Below are 22,003 nucleotides of genomic sequence, written 5' to 3'. Positions count from 1 at the left end.
GAGCCCTCATGACCTAAACACATCCCATGAGGCGCCACCTCCCTACACTGTTGCATCAGGGATTAAGTTTCCAACACATGAGTTTTGGAGGGGACAAAAACATTCAAACCATAGCACTGGGCTTCACTGCCCTCATCCTTAGAATGATGAGGCTGGACACTTCCTTGCTGATAAGAATCACTTTGGGGAACTTGTTCAATATATGATTTCCCAGACTATAGTCCTTGGGATTCTGATTTAGTGGGACTGCAGTGGGATTCAGGAATTTGTATTATTGGAAGAATCTCTAGGTGATTCTTTTTTTTTTTTTTTTGAGACAGAATCTCACTTTGTTGCCCAGGCTAGAGTGAGTGCCATGGTGTGTCAGCCTTGCTCACAGCAACCTCAAACTCCTGGGCTTAAGCGATCCTACTGCCTCAGCCTCCCGAGTAGCTGGGATTACAGGCATGCGCCACCATGCCCGGCTAATTTTTTCTATATATACTTTTAGTTGTCCAGATAACTTTTATTTCTATTTTTAGTAGAGACGGGGTCTCGCTCAGGCTGGTCTTGAACTCCTGACCTCGAGCCATCCACCCGCCTCAGCCTCCCAGAGGGCTAGGATTACAGGCGTGAGCCACCGCGCCCAGCCTAGGTGATTCTTATCATCAGGAAAGTTGGGGCAACACTGGTTTTAGAGAGTCTCTAACATCTAAAATTTTTCAAGTACCTAGAATATTCTGTCCTTTAGAAATCTTAACATGATATTACTCAGTAGAGATCAGAAGGAGTTTCTGAAGGAGTAATAAAGAAGAAAACTTCTTTCATTGCAGCACATTAAAATTGTCAAAAACATCATCTCTCTCAGAAGAAGGACCAGGCAAAAAAAAAAAAAACCCATCATCTGGGCCTTTTGTCAATAACACTGATGACTGTTGGCCCCTCTCCTTGGTCTTGTGGCTTTTCTGTGCATGGAAGCCTGTAATGGTAATTGAGTTTCCTCTGATGACAATGACTCAAAGAGAGGAAAATTTTTTCTGGGCAATTCAGTGAAGAACAGAGAGCCTGCCTCAGTGGGGAGGGAAATGTATGAGACTTCTGTAAAAATCAGGAAATGCCTGGAGATGGCTATGGACAACACAAGGCAGACTAAGCCTTCCCCAGATAAGGGGTATGGCAGGCCTTTAGCCTAAATCACAGCTTGGACAGATAACATGACCCAGGCAAAGACCTAGAACTCAAGACTAGAGATGCAGCCCCCTCAAAAAGGACTTCTTATAGCTGAAGAATCCCTCAAGTGGTGCAAACTAGATGCATTATTTTCCCTACATGGACAGTACCTTCTGCAGGGCCCTGCCTGACACGGGTGTGTGTGTCTACAAATGTGCATGCTTGTATTTTCACTTAGTTTTTGTGTTGTTGGGGGAAGAAGGGATGAAGAACCTAAAGAACCAGGCTATATTTTTTCTAGTATTCCTGACATTTGAAAGGGAATAAGGGCACCTAATGCAAGTTTATTTTGCAAAGTTGGGGAGTTGTTATTATTGATGCTAATCATAAATAATAAATCTATATGACAAAATGAAACTGGCTTTGGGGTGAAAGTCAGGAGATGTGTCTAAATGTGGCACTGTCACTAAGGAACTATGTGATCTTGAGCAAGTCACATCTCTGGACCTGTTTCCTTATGTATGATAAAAGGGTAGATTAGCTGGTACCTTATTTCACTGATTCTAAGGTGCACTTTTTCCCGCATTTTAATATTTCTGAACTTGGAATGCTTCTTATAATCAATGGTAGCAGAGTTTTCTTCTTCACTGTTTTTACAATCTATAGCATATTAGATTCAATTAAATCCCATATCTAGCTCTATGAGTAGCTGCATGTCTTACATTTGTACATTAATCTAATACTCTGTATTCTTTTAGTTACATTCTAAATATTCATTCATTCATTTTTAGAGGATCCCAGCTGGTGGTTTTCTACTCTGGCTTCTGAGAAAAGAAGTCACTTGAGCTAACTCTTTTTTTTTTTTTTTTGAGACAGTGTCTCACTCTGTCACCCAAGCTGGGGTGCAGTGGTGTCATCATAGCTCACTACAACCTCAAACTCATGGGTTCGAGCAATCCTTCTTCTTCAGCCTCCCAAGTAGCTGGGATTACAGACGTGCACCACCACGCTCCGCAAATTTTTCTATTTTTTTATGTAGAGATGGAGTCTTGCTCTTGCTCAGGCTGGTCTTGAACTCCTGACCTCAAGCAACCCTCCCACCTCGGCCTCCCAAAGTGCTAGGATTACAGGCCTGAGCCACCGTGCCCCGCCACTTGAGCTGACTCTTATAAAAGAAGTTATCACACACCTGGCAGGTAGAAGAGAAAGAACATAACAGGCAAAGGGAGAAAATATATGGGGAAGCACAAAGGTGTGGAATAACAAGACACATTCAGAAAACATCAAGTATTTTGTATGGCTGGAGGACAGAGCATACACAGGTGGGTGGCGAAAGACCCAGGAACCAGATCTCTGAGGGTGTTGAGTACTATCCTAAGAAGCTTGGATTTCATCCTCAGGGCTAAATGTGCTAATGGTTTATAAACAAAGGGATGATGTAGCTGGATTCATGTTTGAAGTTCAGGAAAATCACTCTGGTGGCATGGTATATTTGGTTTAAAAGCGTGCGGGAAGGAAGATGAATTAAGAGGTTGTTGACATATCCAAATGAGAAATGATGAGGGCTTGAGCTGACAACTTGGGAGGGAAATGGAGGAGCAAAGATAAAGCTGAAAGATATGTACAGAATGTTGACCAAAGAGACACAGGATATAAGGGACAGGGAGGGATCAAGGACAATTCCCAGGTTTCTGGACTAGCGTTTAAACAAGTGACAGTGCTGTAACCAAAGCTGGGGGCTTACGGAAAGAAATGAGTTTGGAAAGCAAAGACGAGTTCTGTTTTACTCATGTTGATTTGAGAGAAATATTCGATTGAAGATGTTCATAAAATAAGTGAAAAATGGGTCTAGGTCTCAAATCAGTTTGACTCTTATAATATCTTTAGGTTAGAAACGTCTATTTATTTGCTCCTCCAAATCTACTCTCTACCATTCTCCACCCTTCTCCGTGTCCTGAGAGGCTGAGCTATATGGATCACAGAGTCATCTTACTAAGGTTGGCCAATCTAGAGCCCTGGCAGATCAGAGAGGGGGAGCAGAGGAGCTCTGGGTATTTGTGCGCTCCCATCTCCCTCCCTCCCAGGTCAACAGCCCCTGTCTGGTGGCGTTTTCCAAACGGCACTCTTTCTCAGGGTTCCTGGACCTAGTCCTTTCCTTGATCCTTTAGGTTAAATTACCCAATTGGAATGTGCTCTCTGTTTTCTGTTGGGTCCTCACTGTATAATGTAACAGGAGAGGCCAAGGAAGCAGAAATGGAAAAATAGAACTGGATTGCACCCATATTTGAGGAGCACATGGAACTTCACCTTGCCCAGGGGAACAGGGATATGAATAGACCCTGGCATGTGATGGCATCACAGGTCTCACATTATGACTGCTGGGTGGCATGAGACAATGTGAAGGGGCAGGACAATGCATTGGGAACTCAATTGACCATCCAAGTAAGAAAATAAGTTGTTACTTGGGAACCGTCAATGGCAGTTTTGACTCAGTCCCTCATCTCCTATGAGGTCATACGGAAGAAATGGCTAACGACCAAGCCCAGGGCTGAATGGTAAGGGCCAAAGAGTTTCCACACCAATTAAAGGCTGAATGTTGACAAGTGTTTAACTAAGGCTACAACACAGGTGGGGAAAGAGTGGAACCTTGAGACATGGGATGGGATAGGGACATTTTGGAAGGGACAGTCAAGGCTAAGAACTGTGAACCCCAAATCCCCCATACCACACTTGGCAACAGAGGCAGCCCTTCTCCAGTCAGTGGGAGCCCACCTACCCTCACAAAAGCTTTTTAATGCTGCACTTGGAGCAGCTGCCTCATAAGCTAATGCCTCCTCTGAGGACCCACATCCAAAACCCTTATTGCCCCAAGGCACATTGCTTGGTGGGCATCTTTGGAGTTGTGAGGCAATACGGACTATATTTGGGCATGCTACTCTACCCCACTTACTGGGCAACCCATAAGGCTACCAGTTTTGAGTATGAATCAGTTACGAAAAGGATCTGAAGAAGGTGCAGGCTGTGATCCCAGCTGCCCTGACACGGGGCCTTATGACCCAAGGATACAGTGGTCCTGGAAATGTCTGTGGCAGACAAAGATGCTATATGCAGCCTCTGGCAAGCCTCAATAGGAAAATCAAGCACAAATCCCTAAGGATTTGGAATCGAATTGTTTCTGCTAACAACTATTCTTCCACTTGAAAAGCAGCTCCTGAGAGGCTTCTGAGCCCTAGTAGAGACTGAACACCTGAGTATGGAACCCCACATGCCTATGAGAACTGTCCGTCATGAACTGCATATTATCTGATCCACCAAATCATAAAATTAAACTCTCATAGCAGCATTCCAAAATAGAAGTGGTTCTATAAAAAAACAGGCTGGAGCCATCCAGAAGGCACCAATAAACTATCACAAGCAGGTGACCCAGAATCCCATGGTACCTTGTACTCTCTTCCACCAGCCATCCTTGTAGCCTCACGGGGAGTTCCCTATGACCAGTTAATGAAAGAGGAGAACAAGGAAGACTCAAGGACCTGAATCGTTGATCAATCTGCATGGTATGTCAGTATTAGCTGAAATTGGACAACTGCTGCCCTATTGCCACATGCAGCAGGGCCTTGAAATAATAGTGGTAAAGGGTAGATTTGGGGGAGTACACCTTATTATCTACTTCATGTGTAAATAAAGATAGACTGAGTATGGATATATACTTATATACTTATAAGTATATATGCATATATACTTATATATGGGGACTGGCTGATGGGTTGGCTAGCTGATCAGGGACTGAGAAAGAACAAGGGTAGAAAATTTTGAGGGGTTGGCCGGGCAAGGTGGCTCACACCTGTAATCCTAGCACTCTGGGAGGCCGAGGCAGGAGAATCGCTTGAGCTCTGGAGTTCGAGACCAGCCTGAGTAAGAGTGAGACCCCGTCTCTACTAAATATAGAAAAATTTATCCGCGTGTGGTGGCACACACCTGTAGTCGCAGCTACTTGGGAGGCTGAGGCAAGAGGATCGCTTGAACCCAGGAATTTGAGGTTGCTGTGAGCTAGGCTGATGCCACAGCACTCTAGCCTGGGCAACAGAGCAAGACTCTGTTTCAAAAAAAAAAAAATTGTGAGAGGGTAGGCGCAAAAACCTATGTAATGGGTACTATGAACACTATTTGGGTGAGGGGAACACCTTTAACCAGGACTCAAGCATTACAAAAGTGATCCATGTAACCTAAAACATTTGTATCCCCTTAATATTTTGAAATAAAAAAAAGAAAATTATGACCAGAAGGACCGGGGGAGAGGTACATGGATATGCCTTTCTGAATGGTCAAAGAATATAAAGATATTCATGTCCCACGTGTCTTAGGCCCCCAAACCTAAGAATATGTCATCTTACATGGAAAAAGGAACTTTGCAGATGTGATTAAGTTAAGGATTTTGAGATGGGGAGATTATCCTGAATTATCCAGGAGAGCCCAATGTAATCACAAGGATCCTTATAGGAGGAAGACAGGAGTGTCAGAGTCTGAGAGAGATCTGAAGATGCTATGCTGCTAGCTTCGCAGACAGAGAGAGGGTCCACGAGACAAGGAATGTAGGCAACCTGTAGAAGACAGGAAAAGCAAGGAAATGCATCCTCCTCTAGAGCCTCTAGAAGGAATGCAGTCCTGCTGACAATTTGATTTTAGCCCAATGAGACTTCTAAGCTACAGAATTGTAAGATAATAAATATGCATAGTTTTAAGCCAGGAATTCTGGGGTGATTTGTTACAGCAGCAATAGGATACTAATAAACTATGTAAATACCCACCAGAGAGTGTTCCCAGTGGAGTAGACACTCCACCAATCAGGTGGGCAAGGTGACTCATTTCATGGATGTCAGTCAGCCTCTTTCTCCAGCCAGTCTTGTGCTAGCTTGATGGACCCATATACGAAATGTATTCAGTTATTTAATCCTCATATCAAATTTATGAGGTAGTATTATTGTTATTTATCTTGTTTTGTAAGTGGGGAGACCAGGACACAAGGAGATAAATTAGCCAAAGTCATATTGTCAGTAAGTAGTGGAGCCAGGATTTGAACTTAGGTCCTGACTCTACTAGTGTATTGTCTAGTATGGTAGCCACTTGCTACATGAGTATTTAAATTGAAGTTAAATAAAATTAAAAATTTAGTTTCTGCCGTACTAGCCCCACTTCAAGTACTTAACAGCCACATGTGGCTAATGGTGACCATATCGCACAGTGCAGATAGAGAAAATTTCCAACTTTAAGGAAAGTTCTACTGACAGTGTTGCTCTAGAGTGTGGGTTCTACACCAATATGCTTTTCAGCATTGCTCATTAACAATCATATCAAGCTTTAAATCAGGTCACAGTGTGGCTGAGACTCTTCTCAAGCCCCTAGTTAGCTATTCCTGTGGCTGCCTTGAGTTCTGCAGGTTTTTCAGATTCCTAGGGATGTGTTACTGATACAAAGAAAACCTTATAACACTGGTGTTGGGTGTTGAGACTTGGCAGCAAATAACACGTACTAAAATGTCCAGGGAACCAGGAGGACTAAAATAGGTTGGCATTTGCTTATGTGCCTAGTACCATGTCAGGTGGTAGTTGGGGGAGGGTGGAGGAAGATATCAAAAACATATATCAGAAAACCATTGCCCTCAAGAAATGGACACAAGACTAATTTCATTCATCCCACCAATATTTATTAAGTGCCTATTATGTTTTAGGCATGGTCCTAGGTAGTAGAAATTCAGTGGCAGATAAAACAGACACGGTTCCCCATCCTGTGGAGTTTCTTTTCTTTCTTGGGGGGAGGAGAGATATTGAGCAAGAAGTGACAAGTCTGATGAGTGTTAGGAAACGTGAAGTGTTGGATGTCTTGAAATGAAATAATTAGAGAGCCAATAATATAAGTGCTCTGGGGCTTTATAAATAAGAAATAGTCATATGCATTAAAATTGGAAATATAAAGATGACTCTAGTGACCCACCAGTAAGAGGACATGTTCTTACTTTAGGCAAGTGGGAATCCTTGCAAAGTTTTCAGCAGGGTAGTGACATGTTGTTCAGATGTGTGTCAGGGAGGCAGTATGTCACAGAGGTTAGGCATTCTGGAGACAGGTAGGCCTAGTTTAAATCCTGCCTCTGCCACCTACTACCTTTGTGAACTCAGTTTTATCATCTCTGAATGGGATGATCATAATAGTACCTACCTTATAAGTTTTTATAAAGGATAATGAGATAATTCATTGTAATGTACACTGTTGTTATTATTATTACTACTATTTTTTAAAATCTTAGATCCTTTGTTAATTGTGTAGGGATGGTTTGGGAGGATTAGATCCTTAGGAAGAGAGAACAATTAGTAGTTTGTTGAAACAGACTTGGGCAAGAGATGAACTGGGGCAGTGGTTGTAGACGGGAAAAGATATACCACCAATTCTACTCCTAGGGATATACTCAGGATAATTGAAAACACATGTCCACAGAAAAACTTGTACATCAACAATTCATAGTAATATTATTCATAATAGCCAAATAATGGAAACCCAAATATCCATCAACTTATGAATGAATAAACAAAATGTGGTATATCCAATGGACAAGGAAACTTGAACACGTTGTGCTAAGTGAAAGAAGTAAGATACAAGCCACGTATCATATGATTCCATTTGTATGTCCAAAATAGACAAATCCCTAGAGACAGAAAGTAGTCTTGTGGTTGTTGGGGGTTTAGAGGAGGTGGAAATGGGGAGTGACTGCTAATGGTATAGAATTTATGATGGGGATGATGAAAATGATTGACCTTACGAGTTGAGATGAGGGGCCAGAGCAAGTGTGGAAGGGGTTTTAGATTCCTGCCAGCACCATGAGATTCCTCCCTGAGCAGTGTCCAGGTGTCCAGGGTGTGGCCCAGACAGATCTTGGGAACCAGCCTAGAATTTCCCAAAAATCTCTGGGGACTAGCAAACCCCTGGTCTGTGTTTTTTGTTTTTTTTTTGGCAGTGGGGGGGTAGATGCCACACCCTCAGACCACACACCCTTGGGCCATACAAGGCGGATGTGGCAGATGCCTCAAGGCTGTTCACAGCAATTGCCCCAGACTCCTCCTCCTTGCTCCATCCTGATCCCATTCTAAATCCATCTGTTTGCTCCTGCAGTTTGCCTCCACTCTTCATTTATATTCTTGCTCCTGCCAGATGAACTTGATCTACATGGCTTTAGCATAAGCTCTCCCTCAAGGACCCAGTTCAAAGCCACCCTACAAGTTCATTCTATTTGGATTCCTCCAAGAGGAAAGGGGAAAGGAGGAAGAAAGGAATGCAGATAGGCTTACTTCCTGGTGTTTCACTGCCACACTCCAGCAGCTGGAGTCCTGAACAAGGTCAGATCTTTACCTTGAACTGTGAGCACTGTCCTACCTCACTTGGCCCTTCGGAGCCAGTCCGAGGGCTGGGTCAGCTCCTTTGACTGATTCTGTTGCCCTCCGCATGCTATCCCCTCCTACCACCACCTGCCTGTGTTGGTGAGGTCCCAGAATGCCTGGAGTCTCAGCCTGTCTGAGTCATGACCAGAGCTGGAGCCTCATTTCCCTTCCTTTATGTATTACCTCCAAACGCAATGACTGTAATTATCTGTCCTAGGAGGGGACCATGGGCTCCACATGAGCTTCCTGGCTTCCTTGCTCCCTTTGGGGGCTCCCAAGTACATTGAAACAACAGCAGTTTGTCCCTGGCCTTCCTATGACCCTCCATGCTGCTGCCCTGTCTATCCAGGTACCTCCCATTTTATGCCTTTGTGAGCCTGATCTTCCCCTTCCCCTACAAAAAACATGCCAATCCTTTAGCCATTTTCCAATTTTGATAAGAATGGGTAGTGGTTAGAATAACAGTGCACACTTACATTGTGCTTGCAAAGAGCCAGTCACCGACCTAAGAGCTTCATATCTAGGAAGTCTTTAACCTGACCAACAACCCCTGATGCAGATACTACTTTTGCATCTCCATTTACAGAGGAGGAAAAAATGAGGCACAGAGAGATTGCGCCAGAGAGTGACAGAGCTGGGATTTGAAGCTAGATGGGTCCAGCTTCAGAGTCCTTGCTGTTATTCACCCCACTATACTCCTCTTGCTATGGAGTAGCTATATGATATACTTTCTGGCTAACTTAACTGTATTTTAACAAGGCCTTTCAGGATACCGGGCCTTGATTCAAAGATGTGACTGAAGGTAACGATATATTTTGGTGAGTTTAGAGGCTGGCTTTCTCAGGCTAGCTCCACCTTGTGGCTAATTGACTGCCAAGGAACATTGACTCACTTGCCTTCAGATCCTAACTGAGGTTCGTAATTATGACCCTGAAGCACTACAGGTTCTTGAACTGCCTTTTGAATCATCAAAGAAAGAGTAAACTGTGCACAGCCTGGTTCATTCATTCTATAAGTACTTATTGGGTGCCTACCACAAGGTACCCAATAATGGCACCTTGCCCTCATGAAGCTTATAGTTTGATGGGAGAAATATATATTAATCAAATAATCACGCAGTAAGTGTAAGATTGCAGCTGTGACAAGGGCAACTAAGGAGAGACACCTCATGCTCTGAGAGCATAATAAGCGTCTGACCCATCAAGGAGGTCAGGGAAGGCTGAGGAGGGGGCGACTGAGTTGAGTTCTCCAAGCATGAGAGTTAACCAGGTAAGGAGATGAAGGAAGAACATTCTAGGCAGGAAGACTACGCAAAGTCCTGTGGTGGGCCGGGCGCGGTGGCTCACGCCTGTAATCCCAGCACTCTGGGAGGCCGAGGCAGGCGGATTGTTTGAGCTCAGGAGTTCGAGACCAGCCTGAGCAAGAGCGAGACCCCGTCTCTACTAACAATAGAAAGAAATTATATGGACAGCTAAAAATGTATACAGAAAAAAATTAGCCGGGCATGGTCGCGCATGCCTGTAGTCCCAGCTACTTGGGAGGCTGAGGCAGAAAGATTGCTTGAGCCCAGGAGTTTGAGGTTGATGTGAGCTAGGCTGGTGCCACTGCACTCTAGCCAGGGTGACAGAGCGGGACTATGTCTCAAAAAAAAAAAAAAAAAGTCCTGTGGTGGGAAGAAGCATGGCAAATAGGAGGCCAAGGTGGCTGGAATAAAGAGACTAAGGAGGAAGACACTGAAAAGGTAGGTAGGCTAGACCAGCAGTCTCGTAGGCCACATGGAAGGATTTTGCTCTATCCTGAAAGAGGTGGGAAGCACAGAAGGGTTTGATCAGGCTTGCTTTTGAACCATTTCTGGACATGATGGATAACAAATACATGTTGTAATTGGCTGCTTCAGGCCAAGTCTCTCATCTTCTGGTTTTTGGCAAGTGGATTGTAGACTGCCATGTTGCCTAGACTGGGTACTCTTCTAAGGTAAAGCCACTTTTTTGGTTGTAGGTGAGTGACCTGCACAATGCATTCACTTACTAGAAGGTTGATGTACAAAGGTTCACCATCATTCAGCCTAGTTTTTTTTACATAAAAAAGCTAGGTGTTATTTTACATAAACACTACTTCATTTAACCCCCGCCAAAGTCCCGTAAAGGAGATGTTATTCCTATCATATAGGCTCAGAAAGGTTAAGTAACATGTTCAGGTTATTCCACTACTAAATGCCCAGAAAAATACCCAAGTCTTCTTGATTCAAAGTCCCCACCAAAATTCCTTCCTTAAATAAGCCCAAGTAGAGGCTCTTCCTATAGGCTGCATATTTGAGGAGAACGCTGTTATAAACAATTTTCACTACCTCCTCTGACCCCTAAGAACAGTTACCAAAGAGAAGAGGCATATCTTCCTCTTTCCAGTTATATGCTCATTCATTGAGGTGTGCCAGTGCCATGCCATCTTCCAAAGGTTTGCCAAGCAACCAAGCATAAAATTGGCCTACACAGAGTCTTTTTAGGCAGGTGATAAACACCTGTCTTTTCTTCTCCAGTTTTATTCAAATAGCCTACTAATTAATAGGTTTATCAAAGCAGTTACAGTCAGTGTCTTCAGGCTTGATTGCTCAATGAAGTTCAAGGCAAATTACCTTTAAAATACAGTTCTAATATCTTATGTGTAGGAGATATTTTTTCCTAGCAACACACTTGGAGCATAAATAACTTTTGCCTGGGGAAACATCAGTATTCTCAAAAACAATGACATTGATTTTTCTCAAATGTTCTACATTTTCTCTTTTTCAAATGAGTAAGAGGACAAATCAGACAGGTTCTGAGAACCTGTACTTTTGTAGGAGGTGTGGGGGAGCAGGGTTGGCAAAAATAAGAATTGAGGCATTGTTTCTGTTCTGGCATAAGAAGGTGGGATAAAGCACTAAATTTCACGGGTGGGCTCTGATTCACCCTTTGCATTTCTTTTTACTGCTCATATCCAACACTGAGGAGAAATGAGTAGCAGGGGGACTGGGGGATGGGCCTGGGGAAGGTGAGGAACAGGTGAAATGGAGCACTTATGCATTGATGAAAGGCAGGAAAGAGGTAAGGTGAGAATAAATAGTCCATCAGAAGAGGAACTGTAATCCCAGCACCTCTGAAGGCGGAAGCAGGAGGATAGGGACCACGAGTTCCAGGCTGCAGTGAGCTATGACTGCGCCACTGCACTCCAGCCTGGGTGACAGAGCCAGACACCGTCAATTAAAAGACAAAGAAAAAGGAAGAGGGACTGCAAGAGGAAAGAGAATGGTTGAAAATGAACTGAGAAAGTAAAGGGAAACAGTGAGAAAGCAGAGGGAAGTATGAAATGCTTGCAGGGAGGAGAGTATTGTTCTGTCTTTACCGGAAAGATCTGGCACCTTTACTAAGCACTTTTCTAATCTGTTCTCCCTCAAACTCAGCTCCAGACAGATTGATCTTGTTGCTCTTGAACATTCCTGCGTTAGGACCCTTCCACTTGCTGCCCTTCCCCGAACTTCAGGCTCTACTCAAGTGGTCGTCCTAACCACGCTCTACATAAAATAGCACCTCCCTTCCTTCTTTATCCTGCTTTATTCTTGAAGCTCCAATTACCACCCACCGGACTTTCTATGTTTTGGCTATAGTGGACACTTGCCCCGTCCTAAAATATTGTAAATCCCATGTGAACAGAGACTTTGTTTTGTTCCCTGCTCCATCCTCAGTACACACAACGGTGTCTGACACCTTGTGGGGGGCTCAATATACGCTGAATGACTCAAAGAGCGGGTCCAGGTGGGGGAGAGGGTATGGCAAGAGGTGGGTTCAGGAGGGGTGCTGGGGTGTGTCTTCAGTCCAACAGAAAAGCACACTTTGCATTCTTTTTCTCTTTCTCTCCTCCCCTTCTCTCCCTCTGCACTTCAGAGGCTGGAGAAAAGCAGCGGGAATGAGGGAAATAAGGCAAAATCCTAATTAGTCCAGCTCAAATTCTGATGGAAAATGAACGGGTGAGGACAGAAAGGTAGCAAACAAACGCATACGCAAAAGTGGAGGAAACAAGTGAAAAGTAAAGAGGAAAAGGCGAACAGACGTCACTCTCTCTGGTCACGCTCCCCTACGCCCCTACGGCCAGGCGAGGAGCGCGTCGCATGCACCCCTGTCGCTGCGCTGCCGCTCGCGGTCCCCATCACTTGGGAGAAAGCCAGACCCCCCCCCCTTCCCAGCTGGCGTCCGGGTACCCGCACCCGCGGCCGCACCGCCGAGGCCCCGGCTTGCGCCCGCCTGAGCTGCGAAGGCGGCGGGAACTACAGCTCCCAGGGTGCCGAGCGCGGGTGCGCCTGCGCAGTGCGGCCAGAGGCGGCGGTCTGTTCTCCGCTGAGGAGGAGCGGGGCAGAGGAGGGAGGCAGCGGGTGAGAGTTCAGAGTTCAGCAGCAGCAGCCCGAGCCCATGATTCCCATATGCCCTGTAGTTTCTTTCACCTATGGTGAGTCTAATGTGGCCCGCGGGGCCTCTGCCTGGCCTTCTCCCCGGCCCGGGGCCGCGGGCAGGCGCGGGGGTTGGGGCTGGCTCCGGGGAGGAGGCGGCGGCCGCCACCCGGGCGTGCGAGTGAGTGAGGGAGTGCGAGGCGGGAGGGGGAGGCGGCGCGGCCGTGGCCCGGGCCCTGCCAGGGCGGCTTCTCACGGCGCCTCTCTCTCTCTCCCCCCCCTGCCCTCCCTCGGCGTCCCGGCCCCTCCACGTCTCTGCTCCCGCCATGGGACCTGACTCTCCGTGCCCGCCGCAGTGCCCAGCCGGCTGGGGGAAGATGCCAAAATGGCGACCGGCAACTACTTTGGATTCACCCACAGCGGGGCGGCGGCGGCGGCGGCTGCGGCCCAGTATAGGTAACGGCTCCCCGCTCTCTCCCTTCTCTTCCTCTGCTCGCCCCTCGGCCGGGATCCCGCCGTCGCGACGCCCCCGGCGTCCGCCCCCGCGCCAGCCCCCACCCGGCGGCCTCGATCCCTGTCCGCCGCCGGCCCGGCCCCACGGTCTCTCCCGCCCCGCCCGAAGCGGCCCCCCGTGGGGGCGGGAGGTAGAGGCGGCCTAGGTTTAGGGACGCCGAGGGCCGCGGGGGCCTTCGGCAGCCCCAGAGCCAAAATGGCCTCCCGCGGCTGCGGAGCGGAGCAGCCACCGCCGCCCGGCTGGCCCCCAGTCCCCGCCTCCGCCCGTCCACCTCCCACCTCTGTCTTCCTCCCACTTAGGGGATGGAGAGGGTGGGCGAAGGGAGCTCGCGGGGAGTGCCGAGTCGCAGCCCGCCGGCCTCTTCTGCGACGTCTCTTTTCGTCTTCTCCTGGTGCTCCAGCCCCCTAAGCCCAGATAACGTGTCTTGTCTCGGGTACCTTTTCCTCTGTCTTGTGGCTTCCCCTGGTCCTCCGCTGTGAGTCCTGCAAACTGCGGGTGTCACTGCGTTCATCGGGTTCCTTTAGTTTTCCCTACAAGGAGAGATGTTAACATACCAACCACCTGTGAATTGTATAGTTGCGAGACTGGAAAAGATGTGCGAAGTTTCTAGTGTTGATAAATGAGTGCACAGCCTTGTTTTAGCTATTGAGTTTAGGCTCCAGGTAGGCCAGTAATTCTCCTTGGGTTCTCTCCTCTCCTAGGAAAAGAAAATGCACATGAGATTGTACTGAGTCATTGTAATGCAGTGTGTGAAGTCTCTGTCTTAAGGGAAGCTCTCATTTCTGAAGTGTCTGTGTAGTTCATTATACATCTTACCGAAGACAAACATATACGCACGCACAAAAATACCTGGATTTTTTTTAAATTGTCGTCGTTACTTTTGAGTCAGTCTGAGACAAGCCATAAGCACACAGACGTGTGACGTGCTTTTAATATCTATATTAGATATCTGTATTAGGTACGTTGGCTATTGGTTAAACCCAGGTAGTTTTTTTCATCTGATTACTTCAGGAGGCAGATTGTGTAATGGAAAGGGCATCATCTGGAGCCAGAATACTCGAGTTTAGTCTGTTTTTGCTCTTGGTTTTATGACGTTGGGAACATCATATATTGGGTTTTCATTTTCCTCATCTGTAAAATGAGACACTGGGCTAATTAAGTTTTTGGCCTAAGAATTGTAATTCTGAGAGACGAAGTTGCTATATTTCATGGAATCCTAAGATACAATTTATTGTAAGAGGTACCATCATTTTATGTACTACTAAGAAAAATTGTTGCCAATTAAAATAAGACACAATGCTTGAGACCCCCCCATTGATTTTTAAGAGATGTCAAAATGTACAAATGTGCATTATGTTGATGAAATTGGCATTTTACTAATTGTTGAATGCCTTAAACATACCTGGCATTTTACAAGTCTTTTTTCTTGAGGCCTACATTTCCAGATAGAAGGACTGAGGTGACAAATAGTTAAAGCAAAATCTTGGGACTTTTCAAACATGAACAAATCCTTTGCTTACAATTTGTGATAATTAGACAGCTAACACAGTTTCAGCTACTCTGCTAGACCTTCTAGGGCTATTAATTTTTGGAAAGGGAGAGAAAAAAATCAAACTGTTTTCTGAGAAAGGAGGTAGATAATCAGCATCTGTGCCATAAATCTGCTAGTAAGTACTGTGTGTTCTAGAAAAGGGTGTATTTAATCATTAAAAATTTTGCTTGTTTAATACAATATTTTTCTGTTTTCTTAGTATGGGCTAAGTGATAGATTTGTTTGATTATTAACTGTTTATTTACTGAAAATTGGGTTTGTTCTTTGTGGCATTTTTGAAGTATTTTCTAAATGCAGACCTACAGATAGAAATGAATGGGGGAAATACCAATTTAAAGGTACTTGATTTTTGGTAAAATATTTACCTGTATGTGTTTTATCCCAATACAAGGAAACTGTTACAGAATTTCTGTACCTAATAGTTTTTTGGCCTTGAATCTCAAAGTTTCAATAAACTGTAACAATAGTGTAACTTACGAAATTAGAGAAAAGACTAGTATTTTGCCATTACTCATTTATGCATATATTACCAAAACTAATTAAAGTGCTTTTTCGTTATATATAAACATAGTACATGAAAATTGTTTGCATTTAATGGCAAGATATCAGGACCAATAATGCTAAAACTTTGGCTTGAGGAAGATGAATAAATAAGATTAATAACAAAAGCACATGCAAAAAATGCAGTAATGATGCTAATTTTTTTTCCTGTCTGGAAATAATTATAATGGAATTTTTAATTGTGGAAGACCAAGGCCTACTTTGCTAATTTTTTTTCTAATTTGAAAGATCTCAAACTCAGAGAAATTCTAAGCACAGTTGACCCTTGAACACTTACATGTGATTTTTTTTTTTTCAACCAAGTGTGGATAGAAAATACATTATTGGTGGAATGCAAAACCCAAGTATATGGAGGGCCAACTTTTTGTGCAGGCGGTTTCCACTTGGCCTACTTGGAGGCTTGAATATGTGTAGATTTTTGTACACATCGGGATCCTGGAACCAATCCCCTGCATACATAACTATATTTATATGTGGATAGTGTGATTGGAAATTGCTACACTTGATAAATACAGATAACTGAAAGTAAATATCATACACCTGAATTTAATTCTGGTTCTTAGTTTTTCTGGTTACAGGTGTGGAAGGTATTTGATTAAATTTATTTAGACTTCTTTTTGGCTTGTTAATATTTGAAATTCATAATGGCCACTAAAGATGTTCTGTAAGAGATATTATAAAGATCTCTAATAAAGAGATTTTATAAAGTTCTAATAACTTCATATTTAGTTTTTCATTTGCAATAATGCATATTAAACATTTTTATGGTAAGCATTTAGTCAATCCGTGTGCTGTAAGTTCTATGAGCTACTGAATGTTTTTCTTCCAGTTTTATGTGTGGGTATTTGGGTTTGTTTTTTTTTTTTTTAAGGCAAGTAAATAAGCGCATTATGCCATATACCACTCTTGAAAATATAATCTTTTTGTTTTCTGACTTTTTGTGGACTTTTCTCCCCCTCAGAAAAAAATTTTTTTTGAAGTATTCATTTGTATGTATTTATGTGCGTATATTTCTGTTAGAATGTTAATTTGTGGGTGCACAGGACAAAGCAGATCTCAGGCATGGTGAAAATGCAGGGATGGCTTCATGGCAGAAAGGGAACTTGGTTGGGTAGGTAACCTACTTTAGAGTACTTTTTTTGTTTGAGAAGATACACGAATTTAGGCAAAATTTTGTTTTATAATCTTAGGAACAGAACTGTTTTGACAGTTGTAGAACTTTAGGGGAGCAAAAAATTTGAGGAAAAATAGTTGTCAGTGGAAAAACATTTTCTAATAATTTCATAGGATCAATTTTTTTTCCCCACTCCTTCATTGACAATGAATGATATAGAAGTTCTCATAGGAGGTCTTCAGTTTTTGAAGAGGATTTATGGCATGTACATTAATAAGCATAAGTAATTTTAAAAACTATTTTTAAAAATCCCATTTTATTCTACAATTGGGCATAATCATTTCTTTGAGAGTTTTATTATATTTTTTTCTTTGAAATCTTTGCAGCCATATTTGAGAGTTTTAAATAGCCAGTTTCCCTTATTCTTCAGAAAAATCTTCAATTTATCAGTAAGTGGATTTTGACTGTTGCTGGACATTTAAATTAAGTATCTGCTAGTCAAAAGAAGGCACCTTGTCTAATGATTTTGAGATATCTTAGGGACATCCGTTCCTGAAGTATAAGGATCTCTTCACATCATTAAGATAACTTGGGTAGGCTAACAGGTAGGCTGATTAACCAATGAGTTTTCTTTTTTCCTCTTTTTTTTTTTTTTTTTACTTCTTACTTGAATGTAGTGTTAAACATATTGTGTCTTGAAGGAAAGAGTAAAAGTAACACTAGTAAGGTAGAAAAGGATTAATTACTAGCTGAGAAGGTGAAAAAACCAGGTGAACAGGTTTTGAAACAAACTTAGGTCATGGAAATGTACTGGCTTTATAAAAAAATTTTTTTTTACTGCAACAGCTAATCATATTGTTGAATCTTAAGATGCATGTTGCATGAACGAGTATGAAATAATGAAAATTTTCTTTCCAAAAGGATTGTTGCTATTATATTGATATTTCCTACATATATTATTAATAGCCACTAGTATTAATAGAGCAGGGTGAGCCAAAATATCCCTGTATAAAATGTTTAAGGTATATGCTTCAGTATGCTTTTATAACCTGTCTTATAGTATACTACAGTGAAAAGGGCATAAATTTGGAGCTAGACAAATTTGGGATTTGAATCCCAGCTGCATCCCTTCAGTCACCTGGCCAAGTCACTTAACCTCTCTGAGACTCAGTTTTCTCACCTAACTCGCCTTGAGGTGAAGATTAAATATAAAATTGCCTAGCCTAGTGCCTGATTTTCAGTAGGCATTCCTACCAATGTTGTTTCCTGTAGAGATCTGAATAATAATGTAAGGGTTTTGAGAGAACTCCTTGGTTGGTATCTATCATATACTTAATATAGAGAGCCTCATAATCTCACAGTAAAATGTTTTAAAAGTAGGTGCTTGAGTATCATTTGGTGGTCCTCAATATCAATTTCAATTTAATAGAGAAAGAAAACAGTTTTTCTTATTTGCAGGCAACATAATACAATTGTTGGACCAAAGAGTGTAAATTTTCTGGATCAGGCAAAAATTAGTAGCATTCTTATTTCAGCAATGTTAAATTTGTTTAAATTTCAAATAAGTCCTATTTATATATAGCCACCAAACCTATTAAGTAGGAATAAAACTAATGAGATACACAAAACACTTTAAGGAGAAAATATAATAGGATTTAAAAATCATAAGACAAAAAAATATGAGCTGTGTTCATAAGTGAAAAAATCAATGCCATCAAGTTGTCAATTATCTCCTAAGTAATCTGTGTATTTAATGTAATTCCAGTAAAAATCTCAACTAGATTTTTGGGGCAACTTGATAAAGGGATTTTATTGTTTATAGTGAAGGGAGTATTCATCCAAAAGTAGTCATGATAATCTTGTCAGAACTGATAAGAAAGGACTTGCAATATCAAATACCAAACTTTGTTAACAGAAAAAGATGGTATTGGTACAGGGATAGACAGATTGATCATTTGGATTAAAATAGAGATCCCAGAGGTAGACCTATACTTATATGGTCAGTTGGATTAGAATGTATAGTTGTTAAATAGAGATATTTTGGTGGGGGGGAGGCAAATCAGAAGTATGCTATCACGTTAATCAGAAGACAGTCTTTGGGCTTTTAAATGTAGTAATTGACAAAGCATATTAAAATTACTTAGATGCATCTTTAATCTACTGGTTAAAGGTGAGGAGTACACCTACTGTACTTGTCCATAAATTGTCCTTAATGCCACTCTGTCAGGATATAGGATTAGAGTCATTGTTCTGAGTGTGGCATTTCTTAGCATTTCTTGAAAGCCATGTGCACTACAGCTTTTAATTCATACTTAAGAGATCAAATAAATGAAATAAACATTGAACTTTTTTGTTTTAATATTAGTCTTATTGTATACTCTGCATATTAAAGTACATTTATAGGGAGTAATTCATTTATTTAATGTTTTGATGAACATCCACAATATGCGTAGTCCCTGCTTCCAAAGAGTTTGCACTTTGGGGATATGAGGGTGGGGACATGCCATGCCTATGCCATGATAACAGTCATAACTGAGTTTTAACTAGTTTTAACAAAATACTAAAGTGGGAAAGCGAAGGATTGTGACTGTGGAGTTTGAGGTAAACTTCATGGTGTTTCATTCTGAAAATCAGGGGAAACTCATTTCAGACAGAGGAAATGCATCTAGCTGCAATAGGAATGTGTGAATTGCATGATATGTTTGACCTGGGTGTGTTCTGAAGTCAAACTACCTGAGCTGAATCCGATTTTTTCTACTACCTGCCATGTGACCTTGGGCAAACAATCTCTTGGTAATGTAGTTTCTATTTCCATAAATAAATTAGAGATAATATTATCTTTCCCTCATAGGATTGAAGTTTTAACACATTAACTGCCACGTGAGTTGTATTTAACTCACACTAGTTTTGAGCCCCGGGCCTCATGAAGCAAAACTTGGGCAGGCACAACCTTGCAGTTATTTCATGAAAATCTTACTTGTTGATGTTCTTATTGTTATAATTAATATTGACAATTTAATTTTAAAAACGTGGATTAAGTGAATAGAAGTCAATAACAAATTTTTCATTAAATTAGGATCATTTTGTTTTTGAAGTTTTTATTCTATTTTTGTAATAAAACACTATGGCCCCAAGGAAAAAATTTTTTTTCTAGTGTGGCAATGTGTTAAAAACATTTTTTTATTGAAGTATAATGTGTATAAAAACTACACATACAATACAGGGATAGCTTGATGAAATGTCATAAACTGAGCACACCTGTGTAACCTGCACTCAAATTTTAAAAAAATGAAAAACCAGAACATTATCAGCATCCCAAGAGGCCTCTACCTTCTCCATTGTATTGTTTTGAGGATTCAGTATTATTTGTAAAGTGCTCAGAACAGTCTCTGGCATGTATTCTATATCCCGATCAGTGTTAGTCATTATTCAGTAGGCATTTGGAAATAGAGCTCAGAAAAGGGATAAGTTTATGTATAAATGTGGATGTTAACCATATGGTGGTGATCTACCGTTATAGCTGTGAATATGAATGAAACCAGAGAAAGTGCCTGGCATATATCAAGCATTTAGTAGACATGTTTTGAATGAGTTATAAATAGAGAAAGAATAGAGCCTGGTTACAAACTTGGGGAACATCTGTGCTCAAGATAGTGCCAGAGAAAGAAAGAGAGGGGACAGAGAGGCAGGAGAATGTAGTGTCTTAAAACCAAAAGATGATGAAGAGATAGCTTTAGAGAGGCTGGATTAGGGATTTAACATAGTAATCAAATTATTGGTGTAATTTTAATGAGTAGCCATTATAGGAAAACTAGAATCTGATCATTTGGAGCTATGGAAAGATTAGCATAAAATTTTACTTAAAGTAAGTTTGTAGTCTAGTGTTCACATAAATATTAATACTTAAGGGTCCTAGAGGTCACATAGGCTTACAGGATTGGGAAACAATGTGGTTCCAGAGAAATCAAATGAAAGTAAATTTTTGAATTAATATTTTATTTCTGGAAAAAACTATAGTATAAAATGAATTAAGTGTGGTAGTCAGCATAAAATGGGCAAAGCATATCCTTGAAAATAGATTTGAAGAAATGTGACACTTTTTTATAGGAAAAACAAGAAGAAAGCCTTTTAAACAATAACCATGTGGAAGAGAGCAAAGAATGCTATGATTTATGAAGGTGGCTTTGTAGCTTCTGTTCACTCCCCCAATCAAGTCATTTTTTACTATAAGCATAATAGTCTTTATAAAATGTAAATTTAATAACACCCCTCTGCTTAAGTTACGGACAGAATATCAGGTTATCCTAGTTTTATATTTAGAGGTCTGTAATCCTTTATCCACGTTTCTGAAGTTCAAACACTTCTGAAAATATAGTAAGTTTGTAAAAAACTTGACAGTGAAAACTGGACAAGAGGCTAGTTTTTTTATTTCCATCTGACTTAGTGTGAATATTGCTACCTTTTCCTGAAGAAATGTTAATATTGTTTGAGAAATGATGAACGATTTGTTTTGCTTTTGTGTTTTTTGTGTTTTTTTGTTTTGTTTCGTTTTGTTTTTTGAGACAGGGTCTAACTGTATTGCACAGGCTAGAATGCAGTGGTGTCGTAGTAGCTCACTGCAACCTCAAACTCCTGGGCTCAAGTGATTCTCCTGCCTGCTTCAGCCTCCCGAATATGCTGGGACTACAGTTGCGCACCACCATGCTCCGCTAATTTTTTCGTTTTTTATAGAGACAGTCTGGCTATGCTGCCCAGTTTCAAGGCTGATCTTGAAACTCCTGACCTCAAGCAATTCTCCTCCTGCCTCAGCCTCCCAAAGTGAGGCCTTGTTTTTCTTGAATATAGAAAATTCTAGAGAGCACTCTGGGTGGTTTTTTGGTTTTATTTTGAGACAGGATCTTTGTTGCATGGGCTAGAGTGCAATGACATCATCATAGCTTACTGCAGCCTCAAGCTCTTGGGCTCAAGTGATCCTCCTGCCTCAGCCTCCTGAGTAGCTGAGACTATAGGCACGTGTTACTGTGCTTGCCTAATTTTTCTCATATTTTGTAGAGATGAGGTCTGCTGAGTTGTCCATGCTGAGAGCACTGTGTTTTAAGTCACTTAAAGTATCTGTCACCTTTTATTATACCCATAGTTAGTGAGTTTGGTTTTTGAGCAGTTCTATTTACAAATAGAAAGAGTCACATTTCATGACTTATTTTCTTAGAATAAGAAAATAGACTTATTTTCTTTTTCTTAGACTTAGACTTACCTTAGACTATTTCTA

The 22,003-nt window shown here is 41.9% G+C and overlaps 1 protein-coding gene across 3 annotated transcripts in view; it reads left to right on the top strand.

Annotated features, from left to right (window-relative positions):
- Positions 1 to 12,912: 12,912 nt before the first annotated feature.
- The window catches only part of ZFR (zinc finger RNA binding protein), an 81,304-nt gene continuing 72,213 nt past the window's right edge, over positions 12,913 to 22,003 (top strand). The window contains exons 1-2 of one of the 3 annotated variants that reach the window (XM_045565796.1): positions 12,913 to 13,052; positions 13,350 to 13,449. In XM_045565796.1, the coding sequence (XP_045421752.1) occupies positions 13,016 to 13,052; positions 13,350 to 13,449 (137 nt within the window). In that variant the 5' untranslated portion in view covers positions 12,913 to 13,015. The remainder of the gene's footprint in view (positions 13,053 to 13,349; positions 13,450 to 22,003) is intronic. The other 2 variants (XM_045565798.1, XM_045565797.1) reach the window with 2 other exon arrangements.

The sequence above is a fragment of the Lemur catta genome, chromosome 12 (assembly GCF_020740605.2).
Source record: "Lemur catta isolate mLemCat1 chromosome 12, mLemCat1.pri, whole genome shotgun sequence".
Lineage (NCBI taxonomy): Eukaryota > Metazoa > Chordata > Mammalia > Primates > Lemuridae > Lemur > Lemur catta.
This window is presented reverse-complemented; position numbering and strand designations above follow the sequence as displayed.